Source organism: Desmodus rotundus, chromosome 2, assembly GCF_022682495.2.
Source record: "Desmodus rotundus isolate HL8 chromosome 2, HLdesRot8A.1, whole genome shotgun sequence".
NCBI lineage: Eukaryota > Metazoa > Chordata > Mammalia > Chiroptera > Phyllostomidae > Desmodus > Desmodus rotundus.
Genome location: NC_071388.1, coordinates 7,977,891 through 7,992,320, shown reverse-complemented (window position 1 = coordinate 7,992,320; position 14,430 = coordinate 7,977,891). Strand labels below are relative to the sequence as shown.

The window sequence follows — 14,430 nt, the reverse complement described above, 5'->3', positions numbered from 1 at the left end:
TCTTTCTTGTGGAACTTTCCCCATGGCGCCTGGTCTCGGGGCTCCTGTAGTCTTCCTCCTTCCGGGACCGTGTGCTTCTGTGGGCGAGGGCTGTCCACTCCATCCCTGTTGGCCCCCCGCACCCGGCACCCGGAGTGTGGGTGTGTTGGCTCTGCCTCAGGCAGGTGGGGATTGTGACCGTCCTTTAACACGTGGCCCTCCGTTGAGTGCCCTGGGTGGTGGGTGAGCACGAGCTTTTCGTTTATCTTCACTGCCTGTGTGCTGGGTGCAGGCCTGGCTCCAGCCGGTGGCGCTCAGGGGCTGACTTCGTTACTTTTTCAGGTCGTCCCTTCCTTCCAACTTGGAGATCAGGCGACTGGAAGACGGAGCCGAAGGCGTGTTTGCTGTAACGCAGCTCGTCAAGCGGACCCAGTTTGGTCCCTTCGAGTCGAGGAGAGTCGCCAAATGGGAGAAGGAGTCTGCGTTTCCGCTGAAGGTAAAGGCCGTGCCAACGGCGCTGTGGAACCGGCGCTTCGAGACCGCCCTCTGCGCGAGCGGGCGCGGCAGCCAGAGTGCGTGGCTTTGGGATGTCCTGGGAGCAGCTCCGACGAGCGCAGTTGTGCCTACTTTCCAGCAGAACGTCCCCTTTCTTTCTTCGGGTTGCTTTTTCATGACACGGGAGCATCAAAGTTAAGGCAGCATTTTGTCATTTTCAACTTTGCAAACTCTAAAGAGAGTGCATTTAAAATGTGGGCACGAGGAGACCCAGCTGCTGCCCTCACTTCTGTTACTACTTAGGAGGACCTGACAGGCTGTAGGGGTGGGCAGTCCTGTCATTTCTTGCAGTAGTGCGCTGGCATGGCTACAGCCACACCTGTGTGGAGCGAATGTACTTTGCCCGGCTCTTTCCAAAGGGAGGTGCCTTGTTTGGGCCCTGATGGACCCCGGCACCGTGTGGCAGCTTTGAAAAGCCCATCAGGCTGGGACGGGGCAGCTCTTATGTGAAATTGAGAAGAGTGAAATAGAAGTCGCAGGGAGGGCTTACAATACTGAAATTGTGGCCCCTGGGAGCCCCACGAGTCCAGGGGACTCAGGTGTTGTTCATAGTCTGTCCCTGTGCCCTGCGTAGTTCTGGCCTCGAGCAAGCCTGAGAAGGAACAACGAGGAACAGGGCAGGGCACTGGTCGGGCTGCAGTTATCCACGGAGGTGGACTTTTCTTGGAGACCCTTAGCAGGGACCCACAGTTTGGGACAGAGACAAAATCAATGACCTCAGGTTTGGGGCAGTCCTTGGAAAATGGAACTTGCAAGGCCGATTTCAGCAAAATGAGGGAAAAGGAAAGGCACTTGATTTGTTTACCAGAGAGAAAGGAAGGAAGAGAGGCTGCTGGCCTTCATGGGACCCGGGCCACACGGTACACAGCCTCTGGGGGCTGAGACCCTTGAAACTGCCCTTCGTGTGCATCTTGGTTTCTCTTGGTGACTTAGTGCTGAGGGTCCGCATCTGGCACGCGTTGTCTTCGGCCCAGGCTCAGCATCGAGCACCTGTGTGCCTGGGGTGGCTTTCTGCCCCCTCGAGGGAGGGCGGGGGCCCACCAGGAGCATGCCCCCACAGCACCTGGGGTCACTAGGCACCTGGTGGCCCCCTTTGCCCTATCCCTAGTTTCTGAGGGCTCCCTCCTCACAGGGGCCTCCAGCTCATTAGCAGTGGGGAGCCCCTACTGGAAAAGCTCAGGAGAAGAGAGAGATTTTTCTCCTTCAGTGAGGGAGTAACAATTACATCAGAAAGTAGGGGATGAGAACCCCCTGTACTTGTGTGCTTACTTTGAACTTCAAAATACTTGTTTCTCCCCCTGCTCCCTGCTTGCACTGAATTCATAAGAAACAGCGCTCTGTTATAGAGGAGGGCGCATCTTAGGAAGACAGGGGACTTTACCAAAGTCACTGAGCACCTGTAATAGAGACTGGAGAACCCAGGTGTCCTGATGCCCATCTGGACCATGAGTATGACCTGGCATCCTAATTCCCACCTGGGCCATGCGTTGCACTCAGGAGAATTGATGATACCTGGACCAGGAATAGAGCCCAGATATCCCAATGACACCTGCACCTTGAGTACAACTCAGGCATCCCGATTCCCAACTGGGCCATGGGCAGGTGTATAGCTCAGGAGGCCGTTTTGCGCCTGGGTCAGGAGTAGAACTCGGTCATTCTAATTCCCAGTGAGGTCGTATGTAGAACTCAGGTGTCCCACTTATACCTGGACAAGGTGTAAAGCCTAACGATCCAGTGACTCGTGGACCAGGAATAGAACTCAGGAGTCCTGGCACCCCCTAGACCAGGCGTGAACTCAGATGCTTTCCTGTCCTCTTGACAACTGATTAGAGTTTGTCCACGAGTAGACCTTGAGGAGACCTCAGATGTCCCCCTGCCCAGCTCAGCCAAACATTGAACTTGGGTCTCCTGATAACTCTGGGCCTAGTTGTGAGCCTCAGGTTTCCTGGTGCCACCTGAACCACAGGCAGAACCATCCAGCCACCCACCTGGACCACAGGTCAAAATCAGGCATCCCATCCCCAGCTGAGCTGTGCATAGAACCCAAGTGTCCCAGCGACACCTGGACCAGATGTGGAGCTCAGGTCTCTCAGTTCCCACCTGGACCATGTGTAGAGAGCTTGGGTTTCCCAATGACACCTGGGTCTTTCACTCCATCTACTGCTTCCCTTTGGCCCATGACCAGCCAACCTGTCTGAGCCCCTCCTGATCACTGCAAACCCCTAAGCAGGATGGGTATGGAGCCTGATTTGGCCCCCGGGGTAGCACCGTCTAGACTGGTTGCTCAGGCCCGCGCCCTGGGCCCCCCCCTCCCCCAAGATGCTGACATACAGACTGGTGGGTAACCAGACCCTCCTTGGTGGGTATCCCCCACAGGTGTTCCAGAAGGACGGGCACCCCGTGTGCTTCGACACCTCCAATGAGGACGACTGCAACTGGATGATGCTGGTGCGGCCGGCGGCGGAGCCAGCACACCAGAACCTGACGGCCTACCAGCACGGCAGCGACGTGTACTTCACCACCTTGCGGGACATCCCGCCGGGCACCGAGCTGCGCGTGTGGTACGCGGCCTTCTACGCCAAGAAGATGGACAAGCCCATGCTGAAGCAGGCCTGCTCCGGGGCCCACGGTATGTGGTGGCCTTGCACAGGCTGGGGCCCCTGGGCTGCGTGCAGGGCCCGGCGTCAGTGCAGGGCTGTGCCTGGCGAGCTGGCTGGGCGTGGGGAGAGTGAAGGGGTGGTCTTGAGCCCGTGTGGCTGGGTCTGCTGTTCTGCTTGTACGTGTGCAGGCCGATAGACAACAGAAGAGCTTGCCCCTAAGGCAGACGCTTGCTGGTGGGAAGTTGTGCCTCTCAGCTCTGCTGCAGTAAACCCCGCCCTCGGACACAGCCGGCTAGTCCGGCCCTGCTCCCCAGGTTTCCCACACAGCAGCTCCTCCTGGTCCTCTGAGGTCGGGTGCTGTTCTGGTTTGGGGCAGAGGAAGCCGGTCACCGTGAGGGTGAGGAGCCTGCCCCGGTCACAGTGCAGGAGATGGAGGATCTGGCTCTGGGGCTGTGCGGTCCCCCTTACAGCCTCCTCCAGAATGTGGGGTACGTGCATGTGTGTGCCAGCATGTGTGCGCGCATCCAGAGAGAGACCGGATGAAGATCACATGTGCGATTGGCCCAAACCCGACGTTGCTGTTGGAAAAGCAGATCAGTCCTGTCTGGAGAAGCAGGGTCCCGGCACCACTTTGTGAAGGAGCCCCATTGAGTTTAAATCTCTCCTGCCTGTGGGTCTTGGTGGGGCAGGTCCTCTCCGCAGACCCCTGAGAGACCGGGGACATGGCTGACGCTGGACGTCTTTAACCTGTGGTAGCTGCACTGGGGCCGTGGGGGGGACCTGCTTCTTGGTGCCACGAAGATTATCGCCCTTATGCCCCCTCGTGGCAGGACTGCAACTGCGAATGGCTTGTTTCCTTTTTGTTACAAACCAGTGTGATAGGAAACGGCTCCAGGGCGAGAGCCGCCTCATTGGGAAGGTCTGTCTGTCCTGTGTGTGTGTTCATGTGGCTGAGGTCTGGCTAGCGGCCCAGGTGACACACCCGCCACTGTGTGAGGGGAGGACTCCGTGACGCTGCCCAGACAACAGGACGACACTGTCCCACAGTCTGGAGGCCAGGAGTCCGGGATTGAGGATGGCAGGGCTGGCTCCTTCCGGAGGCTCTGAGGGAGAACCCTTTCCAGGCCTCTCCTGGGTTCCGGTGCCGCGGGCAACCCTTGGCGTCCCTTGGCCTGGGGCTACATCACTCCGATCCCTGCCTTGGCTTCACAAGGCCTCTCCCTGTGTCCGTGTTCTCTTCTTGTAAGGCCAACAATCACTGGGGGTGGGGCCCGCCCTACTCCAGCCTGACCTCACCACACTTTCCTGACGACTGCAGGGGCTCTATCTAAAGCTTCTAGGTGCACCTGAGTGCGGGGTCCCTCTCCAACCCACTGCAGGCTGGGTGGGGGCTGGTGGAGTGGGGAGCCCCCGGGATTGTCCATGGGAAACGTTGGGGGCACCAGGCGGCCCCCACTCCTGGTCTGGTGGCAGCAGGAAGATAAAGGAAGCTTGGCAGTGGGGGTCTGCCCCTTCACAGAGATATTCCTGGGGAGACTAGGCTTTACGGGGTGTTCTTACTTCGATAGAGAAGTGGACAGAAAGAATTTGGAGAGACCGATGACTTTGCACCACCCTCTACGATTTGCTACAACCAGGCACCTGGCCCCTGAGGGAGGCACCGCTGTGGTGCCCCACTGGGTCAGGCGGCACTTCCCAGCATGCCGAGCTGGCCTCACCAGGCACTGCCCAAGGTCACCGGGCTCTTTCTGACCTGGTTTTCTCGTGTCCCTGATGCCTTACTGCCCAAGCAGCTGACACCGTGTGTGCCTGGGAGCAGCCCAGACTGCACATCAGGATTTGGGGTGTTAGAGGCTGACCTTGTCTCTTAGTCCTGGATGATAGCATGTCCTTCATGATGCTCAAGGTCAAGGTCAAAGCAAAGGCTGGTGTCACTTACTAGAGTTAGAGTTGTTCCGTTTGCTTTTACCTGCCGGAGAGCTCTTTCCCTGGAGCTGGTTTTTGAGAGAACAGATTTCGATGAAGTTAGCCTGGTGCCGTGTCATCCTAAGCACCGTCAGACAGGATTACGAGGGTGACCGTGTCCCTCTTCTAGGCTTCTGAGAACATGGGATGCTGTTAATGATGGGACAGCCAGCATAGGATGGGAGGTGTGGTCCCCCGGACCAGTGAATTTAGACACTCTGAAATTTTGGACACACTGTCTATGGTTGTCTGTTTTGGGACAAATGACAAGCGCTTTTTGGATGTAGTGAAAGTTACTGGCCACCACCGTGGGCCTGAGTGGGCGGCTGTGGGGCTCAGGGTGGGCCGCCCACATTGGGTCCCCACAACTGCCTTTCTAATGAAAAAGGTGAGACACACACGCATTGCATGCATGTGCGCACGTGTTTAAATCACACAGAACACCACCATTTTAACCCAACGGCTCAGTGTTTTTGACAAGCTCGTTCTAGTATTCTTTAGAGCAGCACCGGTGACGTGTGGCTGACGTACAGTAAGACTCAGCGACTTAGGGGGTGCAGGTCCGAGCTCTGACGGAGGAGTGCAGCTGTGTGAGCCCCACCACGGTCGACATGCAGAACGTGCTCTCACCCAGAGACGGGCTTCGCACGCCACGCCCTGGCGGCCGGCGAGCTCCTTCTGCCCTCTGTGTTCCGCCGTTTCTTTTCCTACTTTAAAAAGCCGTGCGTTTTCACCTGGTCGGGCCCTGCCGTGTGTGCCGTTTTGCTGCCCGCTCTCACTGACCTGCACACCTTTTCCTTGCCCCTGGTGCAGGCACTTTCCCGGTTGGCGCGGTGTCTATGGCGTTGGTTCATGGCCACCGTGTCACGTTTGGGGGACCCGCTGCTCTTGTGTTGGCCGTCAGGCATTGCCTTCTGGTTGTTGGCTGTTTTCTTCCTTAAAAGTGCTTACCTCTGGGGACACAAAGCCCTTCCCCTGATGAGGACACAGTCGTCAGCCCAGTCTCGTTAGTCCTGCTGGCCTAGCCTCAGGGGTTTCCTGCTTCAGGTCGGTTGAACTCGCGTTCACGGTGGTGGTGACGGTGGTGGTGACGTTGTTCCAGGAGCCGAACCTTGACTCACGTGGTTCAGCTTCCAGCCGACCCGTGTCTCTTCCTTTTCTGGGACTCCCTGGGCAAGGGCGGTTTTCCTTTTAGAAGCCCGTGTGTTTGAGAAGGTAAGTGAGAAACGGGAGTTTGGCTCTGACCTCTGTTCGTCCCGATGTCCCGAAACTCTCCACGTGGGGATTCCCAGAGGGTTGTGCAGAGATGGGGGGGATTGGGAGGGGGCAGCCCATCACAGTCTCCTGCTTCCCATTCCTCTTGTTCCTGACCCTCCGCTCACTGTTTGTTCTTAGTATAACAAAAGTTTCATATTGCACTTACATTTCTTTTTTTAATCTTGTAAGGACTCAGAAAGTGCATGTAAACAGTTGTAGCAAAGGTGCACATCTTTTTCTTCCATTCTTTGCAACCTTGTTGCTCGTTTTCGATACAGAAAGATCTGTGCTCGCCCCCCCCCCCCCCATAGTGAAAGCCTGTGCAGTCGCAATTCTGGATGATTTCATTAAGGACCTGGGAGTTTGCTGTGTGAGTGGCCCACGAGTGTCAGCACAGGCTATACAGTGACAGGAGTGGTGACGTGGTGGTGACGGCTGGGGCCCAGGCCAGCTTGGACAGGCTGCCAGGCGCAGTTCAGAGAAGCCGGGCCGGGCCAGGAGGTCCACTCCCTGACATTTAGGTCCCACAAGAACAGCAGTCATTTTTTAAAAAAATATATTTTATTGCTTATGCTATTACAGTTGTCCCATTTTCCCCCTTTATTCCCCTCCGCCCTGCAACCCTCCCCCCCACCCAGCATTTCTCCACCTTAGTTCATGTCCATGGGTCGTACATAAAGTTCTTTGGCTTCTCCATTTCCCACACTATTCTTAACCTGCCTCTGTCTATTTTGTACCCACCATTTATGCTGCTTATTCCCTGTACCTTCCCCCCCATTCTCCCCCACCCTCTCCCCACTGATAACCCTCCCTGTGATCTCCTCAGGCATTTTTTAGAGGAGGCTGCTGTTGGCCTCCTCCCAGCCAGGGTCTCCCTCTGTCTTCCATGGACCCTGGTCACGTTCTGCCTCCTTAGGCCCCTGTGGTTCTGCGAGGAAGAAAGACAGAGGCTCTCCCTGGACAGCAGCCACCTGCCCTGGGGGGCTATTTAAGTCTAAATTCAAATGAAACTGAATTAAAAATTCACTCCCTCTGGGGCACTAGCGCATGCGGCCGGCATCCAGGACCATGGTGTCACATGGAATTCCTGTCACGCAGAATTCCAGCGTGGTGGACAGCGCTGGGCTGAGGCCGCGGCCACACTGGCCTCGGGGCTCGCTGGCCACTGTTTGGGTCCTACTCTCTCGTGGTGTGAGCTGATAAGAGATCGAGGAATTTGATTTCTTCTGTAGGGTGCATATTTTTCCTTGAGGTCATTTGAACCGTACGCCTGGTCCCACGGGACTCACTTCTTGGAGGAAGACACGTTTCCGTGACTGGAGACAGACCCTGCATGAGGCTGCTGTGGCTCCGCCTCTCGGTGCTCAGTTTCCTTATCTGAGAAGTGGGGAGATTCACGAGGACCGAGTGAGTCCATGCGTGTAAACCCCGAGACCAGAGCGGTGCCTGGACCCTTGAAAGTGCTCACGAGCCATCGCTGCTGTTGCTGTCCCCTGTAGGGACGGGTGCATTCTCTGTGGGGCTGGGCCTTCAGGGACAGATGAGCTGCTGTAGATCACCTTGTCTCTGTTTTGAAGCTGCAGGCACCCCGGAAAACAGTGCCCCGGTGGAATCGGAGCCGAGCCAGTGGGTGTGTAAGGTGTGTTCCGCCACCTTCCTGGAGCTGCAGCTCCTGAATGGTAAGGGGGGTGCGGGGCGAGGGTCGGGTTGTGGCATTAGGCTTTTCGAAGTCCCAGGTTGGTCACTGGGATTTGCGCTGTCACTTGTACACCTCGCCTTTTGGACGGCACAACGCACGGCCGCCGGGATACTCCCCAGCCTCCTGGAGCAGCTCGGCTCCGGAGCCTGTGCCTCTCAGACCTGCCTGTGTGGGAACCAGGCCCTCCGTCCGCCCAGTACCTCCCTCAGCTCACGTTTTTATGCTTTGGCCTGAAGGTCCACTCTGAGCGTCTGGCATCACTAGGTCTTACTCTCTTTGGCTTAGTAAGCACAGCGGTGCATTAGGTCGGGGGAGGCTCTGATTGTGTCTCGTCTTTCCAAGTGTTTTCAGCCAGGCAAGTCATTGTTAGCTTGCTCTGCTGTGTGTGGCTCGGCTGCCAAACCCTTCCTCCGACAGGTGTCACGCAGCATTGCGTCTGCTGTGTGTTTCTCTCCCTCACTCGTTCTTTGCAGGCACTCTGCCAGCGCAGTGTCCCCAAATATACACCCATGAAGGCGCAACAAATACTTCATACATGGCGCCCAAGTTGAACCAGTGGAGATTCGTCCACAGTAGGAGGAACCAGTCCTTGGCCCCAGTACATGTGAGGGCGTTAGTCCCCATTTGTCCTGTGGGCCCTCCCTCCTCCTGCCTGCTGGTGCCCTGAGCCCCTGCTGGTCTGAGCCTCGCTCACCTGCCCGGGGGAGCCTGGCCACTCTCACCTGTGCACCCACCTGCCTCCTGTGTTTCGTCCAGGTCTCTCGGCTTGGGGCATCTCAGAGGCTTTCTTCGGTTGAAAACAAAGCAAAGGGGTTTTTGTTTTTATGCAGTGTTTTTAAAGACGTGAATTGAGTATTTCTCATATTCCTCTTAGAGGTTACGTTTTTAAGTGATCGTGTTATGTACTTACTGTAGAAAAATTACAAAATTCAAATAAGCTGAAAGAAGAAAATTGAGGCGGCCTGGCCCGTTACCGTCTGGAGACCATTGGTGTTCTCACATATCCTTCCGTACTTCTGTTTGCACACACGTGTGTACACAGCCTTTAGTTTGTACACACCTGTGCGTGGTGAACCTGCTCTGTTTTTTCACCTCACTGGCTTTTTAAAGCACTAGTCACGTTTGGTGCAGCGGGAATGCTTTGTTTTCAGAAGCAGTGGGAATAAAGTTTATCTACCTGTGCGGAGGGCACGTGATCAGCAAATAAAACTGAAGAAACAAACCGAGGGGGTGAGGGCGGCCACGCTGACGGGCTTCCCATGCCCTGTGCACGTGCCTCCCTCTGCTGCAGAGCATCTGCTGGGTCACTTGGAGCAAACCAAGAGCCTTGCCCCGGCCAGCCAGCAGGAGGGGGCTCTGGACAAGGAACCAGACGCGTCTCGGGGGGATCCTCCTGCGGCTCCCAAGAGCATCAGTGCCGCCAAAGAGCAGAAGAAAAAGCCTCGAAGAGGGAGAAAACCCAAAGCCTCGAAACCAGAGCAGCCACTGGTCATCATTGAAGGCAAGGAGCCAGCAGGTGAGGGCTAGTCCTGGGAGAAGAGCCAGCAGGTGAGGGCCGGTCCTGGGAGACTAGGAGGGACCTGAGGCCCTGTCATCTGTCACCTGCATTTGGGGCAAGAAAACTGAACTCTGGGAGCCCACGCGGAGGTGAAATCCAAGTCCTCTTTTTCTGTAAATTAGTTCTTTTGGAGGACAGTTTACATATGATACAGTTCACATTCCAAAGTGAGCAAGTTGTGAACTTGGGCGGGCGGGTCCACCTGTGTAAGCAGTACTTGGTTAAGACAACCTTTCCCTCTCCCAGCCACTTCCCCCGGTCTCTCATGAATCGGTCTTGCCCACCCCAGGAGTTTGTGTGAACGGCCTCCTTCAGCATGGGGTGTTTTGCGTGTGGCGTGTGGGGTGATTTGTCCATGCTGGGTTTCAGCCGCTCCTCCTTGGTGGCCAAGCAGTGTTGTCCACTGTGTGGATGCCCCAATGACAACTCCTCTGTCACCTGTGGGTGGGCACGTAGCTTGTCCCTGGCCCCGGCAGAAGCTCAGTCTCCGTGACAACATCCCCACTTGAGTTTAGAGGGAACTTTGACCCACTTCTGTGGCATGGGTCTCCTCACTGCCCTCTGTACTGACCACTGTACTTTTCTCTGTGCTGCTGTTACATCTCAGGATTCCTGTTGTAAGAGACAAAAATTCCCATTCTCTCTGAAAATTAGAAAGAGAATTAGAGGAACAGGCTTCACTCAGCATCCTCAGCTTCGCCCCTTGCTGGCCGGTGTGCAGCCCACTCTGTGGGCCCACGTGTGCTCTGTGGGGCTGGTGCGGTGGGGGGTTAGACCCCCCCTTGTCTGAACAGGGGGCCGGTGAAGGGGCAGAGCCGTTCCGTGAATGTTTCCCGGACGGGTAGTTGCATTGGGAAAACGCACGCTGGGCAAAGCAGTCGGAGAAGTGCTAACGCTTTGTGTGATCTCCCACGTCTTGTCCGTCCAGAGGTCCAGGCCAGGGCCCCTACTGCTGTGGTTACTTTGTAGCTCACTGTTGCGCTGAGTGGCTATCTGCTTCGGAATGTACCCAAGGTGGCTCGTCTAATGATAAAATTAGTATCTCTAAATCTCTGTCATGACTAATGTAATAAATTAGAAGATCCCACCAACTATCAAAATGCGGTTTTCATTTGGCATGGAGAGGGACTGAAATAGCGTTACGACTGCTGTGGCTTTAAAAAGGTATCGCAGGGCACAGCCCCAGTTTTGAGTTAAGAATATCATTCTGTTTTTCTGTATGTGCAGGTAAACATGTGGGTTCTAAAATGGTGCTGGTTTTCCTTTCTTTTCTTTTTGCCCGTGTGAATCTTGCAATCCATGCCCTGGGCCTGGCTGTGGCGCCCTTGGGCACATTGGTTGTCTCGGTTGGGTTGTGTTCTGCCCCTGCTCTGGCGATGACGTGGCCTGTCCCCTTCTGCACAGAGCAAGTGGCAGAGATCGTCACTGAGGTGCCACCGGATGAGCCTGCGGCCGCGACCCCAGAGGAGCACATCGTGGAGCTGGTTTTGGGGAAGCTGGCCGCCACCCCCAGCGACGCCGCTTCTGTGCCCAAGTGAGTCTGCCACAGCACGCGGGACAGGAAGCGCTGTGGCCGCGAATCCCATTGGGAGGGAAGGCACCTCTCAGTGGGAAGGCCTGATGACAGGGGCGGGGTGGGGGGGTTGTTTCTTGTGGTGGAAACAGACAAGCTCGGAAGCAACAGGAACCTAGGAGTTTAATGGCACTGTGAAAAAATTAAAAAATATTTTTATTGTAGTAAAACAGACCTAGCATGACATCTGTCACCTTAACCACTTTAAGAGCAGAGTTCAGTGTTTTTAAGTATATTCACATAAATTCCCCATCATCCATCTTCATAACCTCGTTATCTTCCTTAAACTGAAACTATACTTACTTAACAATTACTCCCTTCCCTTCTACTTTCTGTGTCTATGAATCTGAATACTGGAGGGACCTCGTGTAAGTGAGGTCACACAGCATTGTCCTTTTGTACCTGGCTTATGCCAGTCAGCGTGAAGCCCCCGAGGCCCATGCGGCCTTCCGTTCAAGGCTGAGTGGCACTTGGCCACGTGGGCAGACCCTCGTGGGCAGACTCTGCTTTTCCACTCCGGCTTCAGTGAGCACGCACACGGGTTGCCTCTATCTCTCGGCTGTAATGATAAAGCAGTTTTATATTTCAGTTTCTGTAAAGTTAGCACCTTACTCAGTGTCTTCCTTTTTCTTTTAGTGAACAAGGAAAAGTGTATTTTGTCTTCCGTTGTTATTCCCGGGTAATTTTCACCCTGAAGTTGAATAAGCTGGTGGCGATTTTCCCCCCTCTGGCTCTTTCTGGAGCTCCTCTTACGCCGTCACGTGTGCCCGGTCCTCCGTAGTCCGGAAACCTGTAGACGCACTGAAACGAAAGCCACGTTAGAAGTGCGGGGACCTGTTTATTACTTACAGTCTATCTTAAGTGCCCCGAGGGTTTCCATGACTTACGGCTGGAAACACGCCTCACAGGAAGAAGACATTTTAAAAATCAGGCCCAGGGAAAGTAGGAAGCAGTGAGGAAGGCCGAGTGGATGTGGCTGCCTGAGCTGAAGCACAGACTGAGCCTGAGGCTCCTGGTGGCCGGAGTTAAACTTCCTGGCACGTGTGGCTGTTACAGAGACAGCTTCCTGCGCCCTTGTGTGTTCCAGCCGCCCCTCCTTCTGGATGCGCAGGCCTCTGGAGCAGGCCCAAGCTTGTCCCCTTCCTTCTCCCAGCAAGCCAGGACGATTTGGGAGGACCCTTTCCAAGATGGCTGTAGCCCTGAACTCTTGCCCCCAGCAGCCCAGTGCCCCAGGTGTCTCACAGTTCGCCTGTCTCCCCGGCCAGGTTCCCCCATCACCAGAGCAGCAGCATCACGCTCAAGAGGAGTCTGATCCTCTCGAGCCGGCACGGCATCCGGAGGAAGCTGGTCCGGCAGCTGGGGGAGCACCGGCGCGTCTACCAGTGCAGCACCTGCAGCAAGGTCTTCCAGAACAGCAGCAACCTGAGCAGGCACGTGCGCTCGCACGGTGAGTCCCGGCTGTCGCCCCTGCCGTCGGCCGAGTGGCTGAGGGGCTGCCCGTTCCAGGCGGGCCCCATCAGCCAGCGGTTCAGGGGCACCCGTGTCTCAGGTCACACCTGCCATCAGGTCAACTTTTCACTGTTGGTTGCGCAGGTGACAAGCTGTTCAAGTGTGAGGAGTGTGCAAAGCTGTTCAGCCGTAAGGAGAGTCTGAAGCAGCACGTCTCGTACAAGCACAGCAGGAACGAGGTGGGTGCAGCGTGGGTTCCCTTCCTGGTTGCAGGGTGACGCGGGCCCTCGACCCACCGTCAGGGTGGGGGGCAGAAGTTGGAGTCGGGAAAGAGGAGCGAACTGAAACGGCCGAGCCCGGCAGCTCGGGACACATTTCGGTGGCCTGGCCAGGCACAGACGGGGAGGGCCGGAGGAGTCGGGGGTATGGGGGGCAGGTGGCCGTTGTGGGCTGTGTGGGTACCTGAGTGTGGGGTGCTCTTTCTAGGGCAATTGGGTGGGAGGAGGGAAACATTTTCATGTTCCCAAGTTGAGTAGGAGAGTCATAGAGGAGTGTTGTAAACCACACACACGTGGAAGTTGCTAGAATGTTCCATCAGGAAGCTCGTTCTGCTTGAACCTCCTCGGGCTCCTCCTCTCGCTGATGCACTGCCCTTTGCCCAGGTGGACGGCGAGTACAGGTACCGATGTGGCACCTGTGAGAAGACCTTCCGCATCGAGAGCGCACTGGAATTTCACAACTGCCGGACAGGTGAGCGGGCGCTGTCCAGCGCGGGTTCCCAGGGGACGGGATGGAGACCGTGGGGAATGTTAGAAGGGAGTAAAGATGGAGTTAACAAATAACTGTACTTCTAACCTTTCCCACCACTCATTAGCTAGTATAAAGGCCCAGATGGGAACTCCCTGCGTCTGAAAGGACTTACTTTTCTCACTTCCTGGTGTGCATGCCCTGCATTTGGGACCCCACGTCACCCTCGCTAAGTGTGGCAAGCAGCGGTGTTGCGTTTGTGCCAGGACCACGTGAGGAGTGAAGAGGGGGTGGGGTGTGCCTGCAGGAGTGCCTGTCCCTCCCTTGTTGGCAGGGTCTTCCGTAACCATTAGCCTTCCCTTCCCTTCCGTGTGAAACTGCCAGTGGCCAGAACAAGGCGCTGCACCGCCACGCCCAGACCACACTGCCCTGAGCCCACTCCTGCCCGCCAGTCTCCAAAAGTGACACAGGACCTCATTTTACTCCTTGCTGTGCCCAGGGGTCTGGACAAGCCTGCCGGGCGCTGTCTCTGGATGAGCCGGTGGCTGGCAAGCACACGTAATATAGAATTCCCCACGCACTGCAAGGAGGCAGTGGCATAGGAGCCTAGCCGGCGGAGAAAGCCCCCATCCCATCCCCTCTGCGCCCTCCCTGTGCCCGTGGGTGACTTGCGTTCTCCCTCTCTCTAGGAACCCTAGCACTCCCGGGAGAGGGGGGGACCAGTGGCAGTCGGCTTAGAGACCTACCAGGTTAGCCTCTGATACCAAACCCTTTCCTGTTGGCCCTCTGTGTGCGTCACTCGTATCTCTGTGCTGGTTCTCGGTAAGGTGGGTCTCTGGGGAATGTAGCCAGCATTAGCTCAAGCTCCACGGCCCCTCCTGCCGCAGCCAGTGCCTGGCCCAGCGGCGTCTGCTGTGTCCCTTCGTTTGGTTCATTTGTTTGTTTGTTCTGCTGTGAGGGCTCCTGTCTGAAACCATGGCTTGTCTTTCGTCCATGGTGCCTCTCTTGCTCCCATGCGGGCGAGTCTCGTTTCATCTGAGCTCCAGCT

General features: G+C 56.2%; 1 protein-coding gene across 3 annotated transcripts in view; it reads left to right on the top strand.

Annotated features, from left to right (window-relative positions):
* The window catches only part of PRDM15 (PR/SET domain 15), a 62,222-nt gene that overhangs the window by 16,222 nt on the left and 31,570 nt on the right, over positions 1–14,430 (top strand). For 2 of the 3 annotated variants that reach the window (XM_024559833.3, XM_053917355.1), the window contains exons 4-12: positions 322–475; positions 2,911–3,163; positions 7,934–8,035; positions 9,347–9,571; positions 11,018–11,147; positions 12,452–12,633; positions 12,780–12,874; positions 13,298–13,385; positions 14,072–14,131. In XM_024559833.3, the coding sequence (XP_024415601.3) occupies positions 322–475; positions 2,911–3,163; positions 7,934–8,035; positions 9,347–9,571; positions 11,018–11,147; positions 12,452–12,633; positions 12,780–12,874; positions 13,298–13,385; positions 14,072–14,131 (1,289 nt within the window). The remainder of the gene's footprint in view (positions 1–321; positions 476–2,910; positions 3,164–7,933; positions 8,036–9,346; positions 9,572–11,017; positions 11,148–12,451; positions 12,634–12,779; positions 12,875–13,297; positions 13,386–14,071; positions 14,132–14,430) is intronic. The other variant, XM_071220539.1, reaches the window with a different exon arrangement.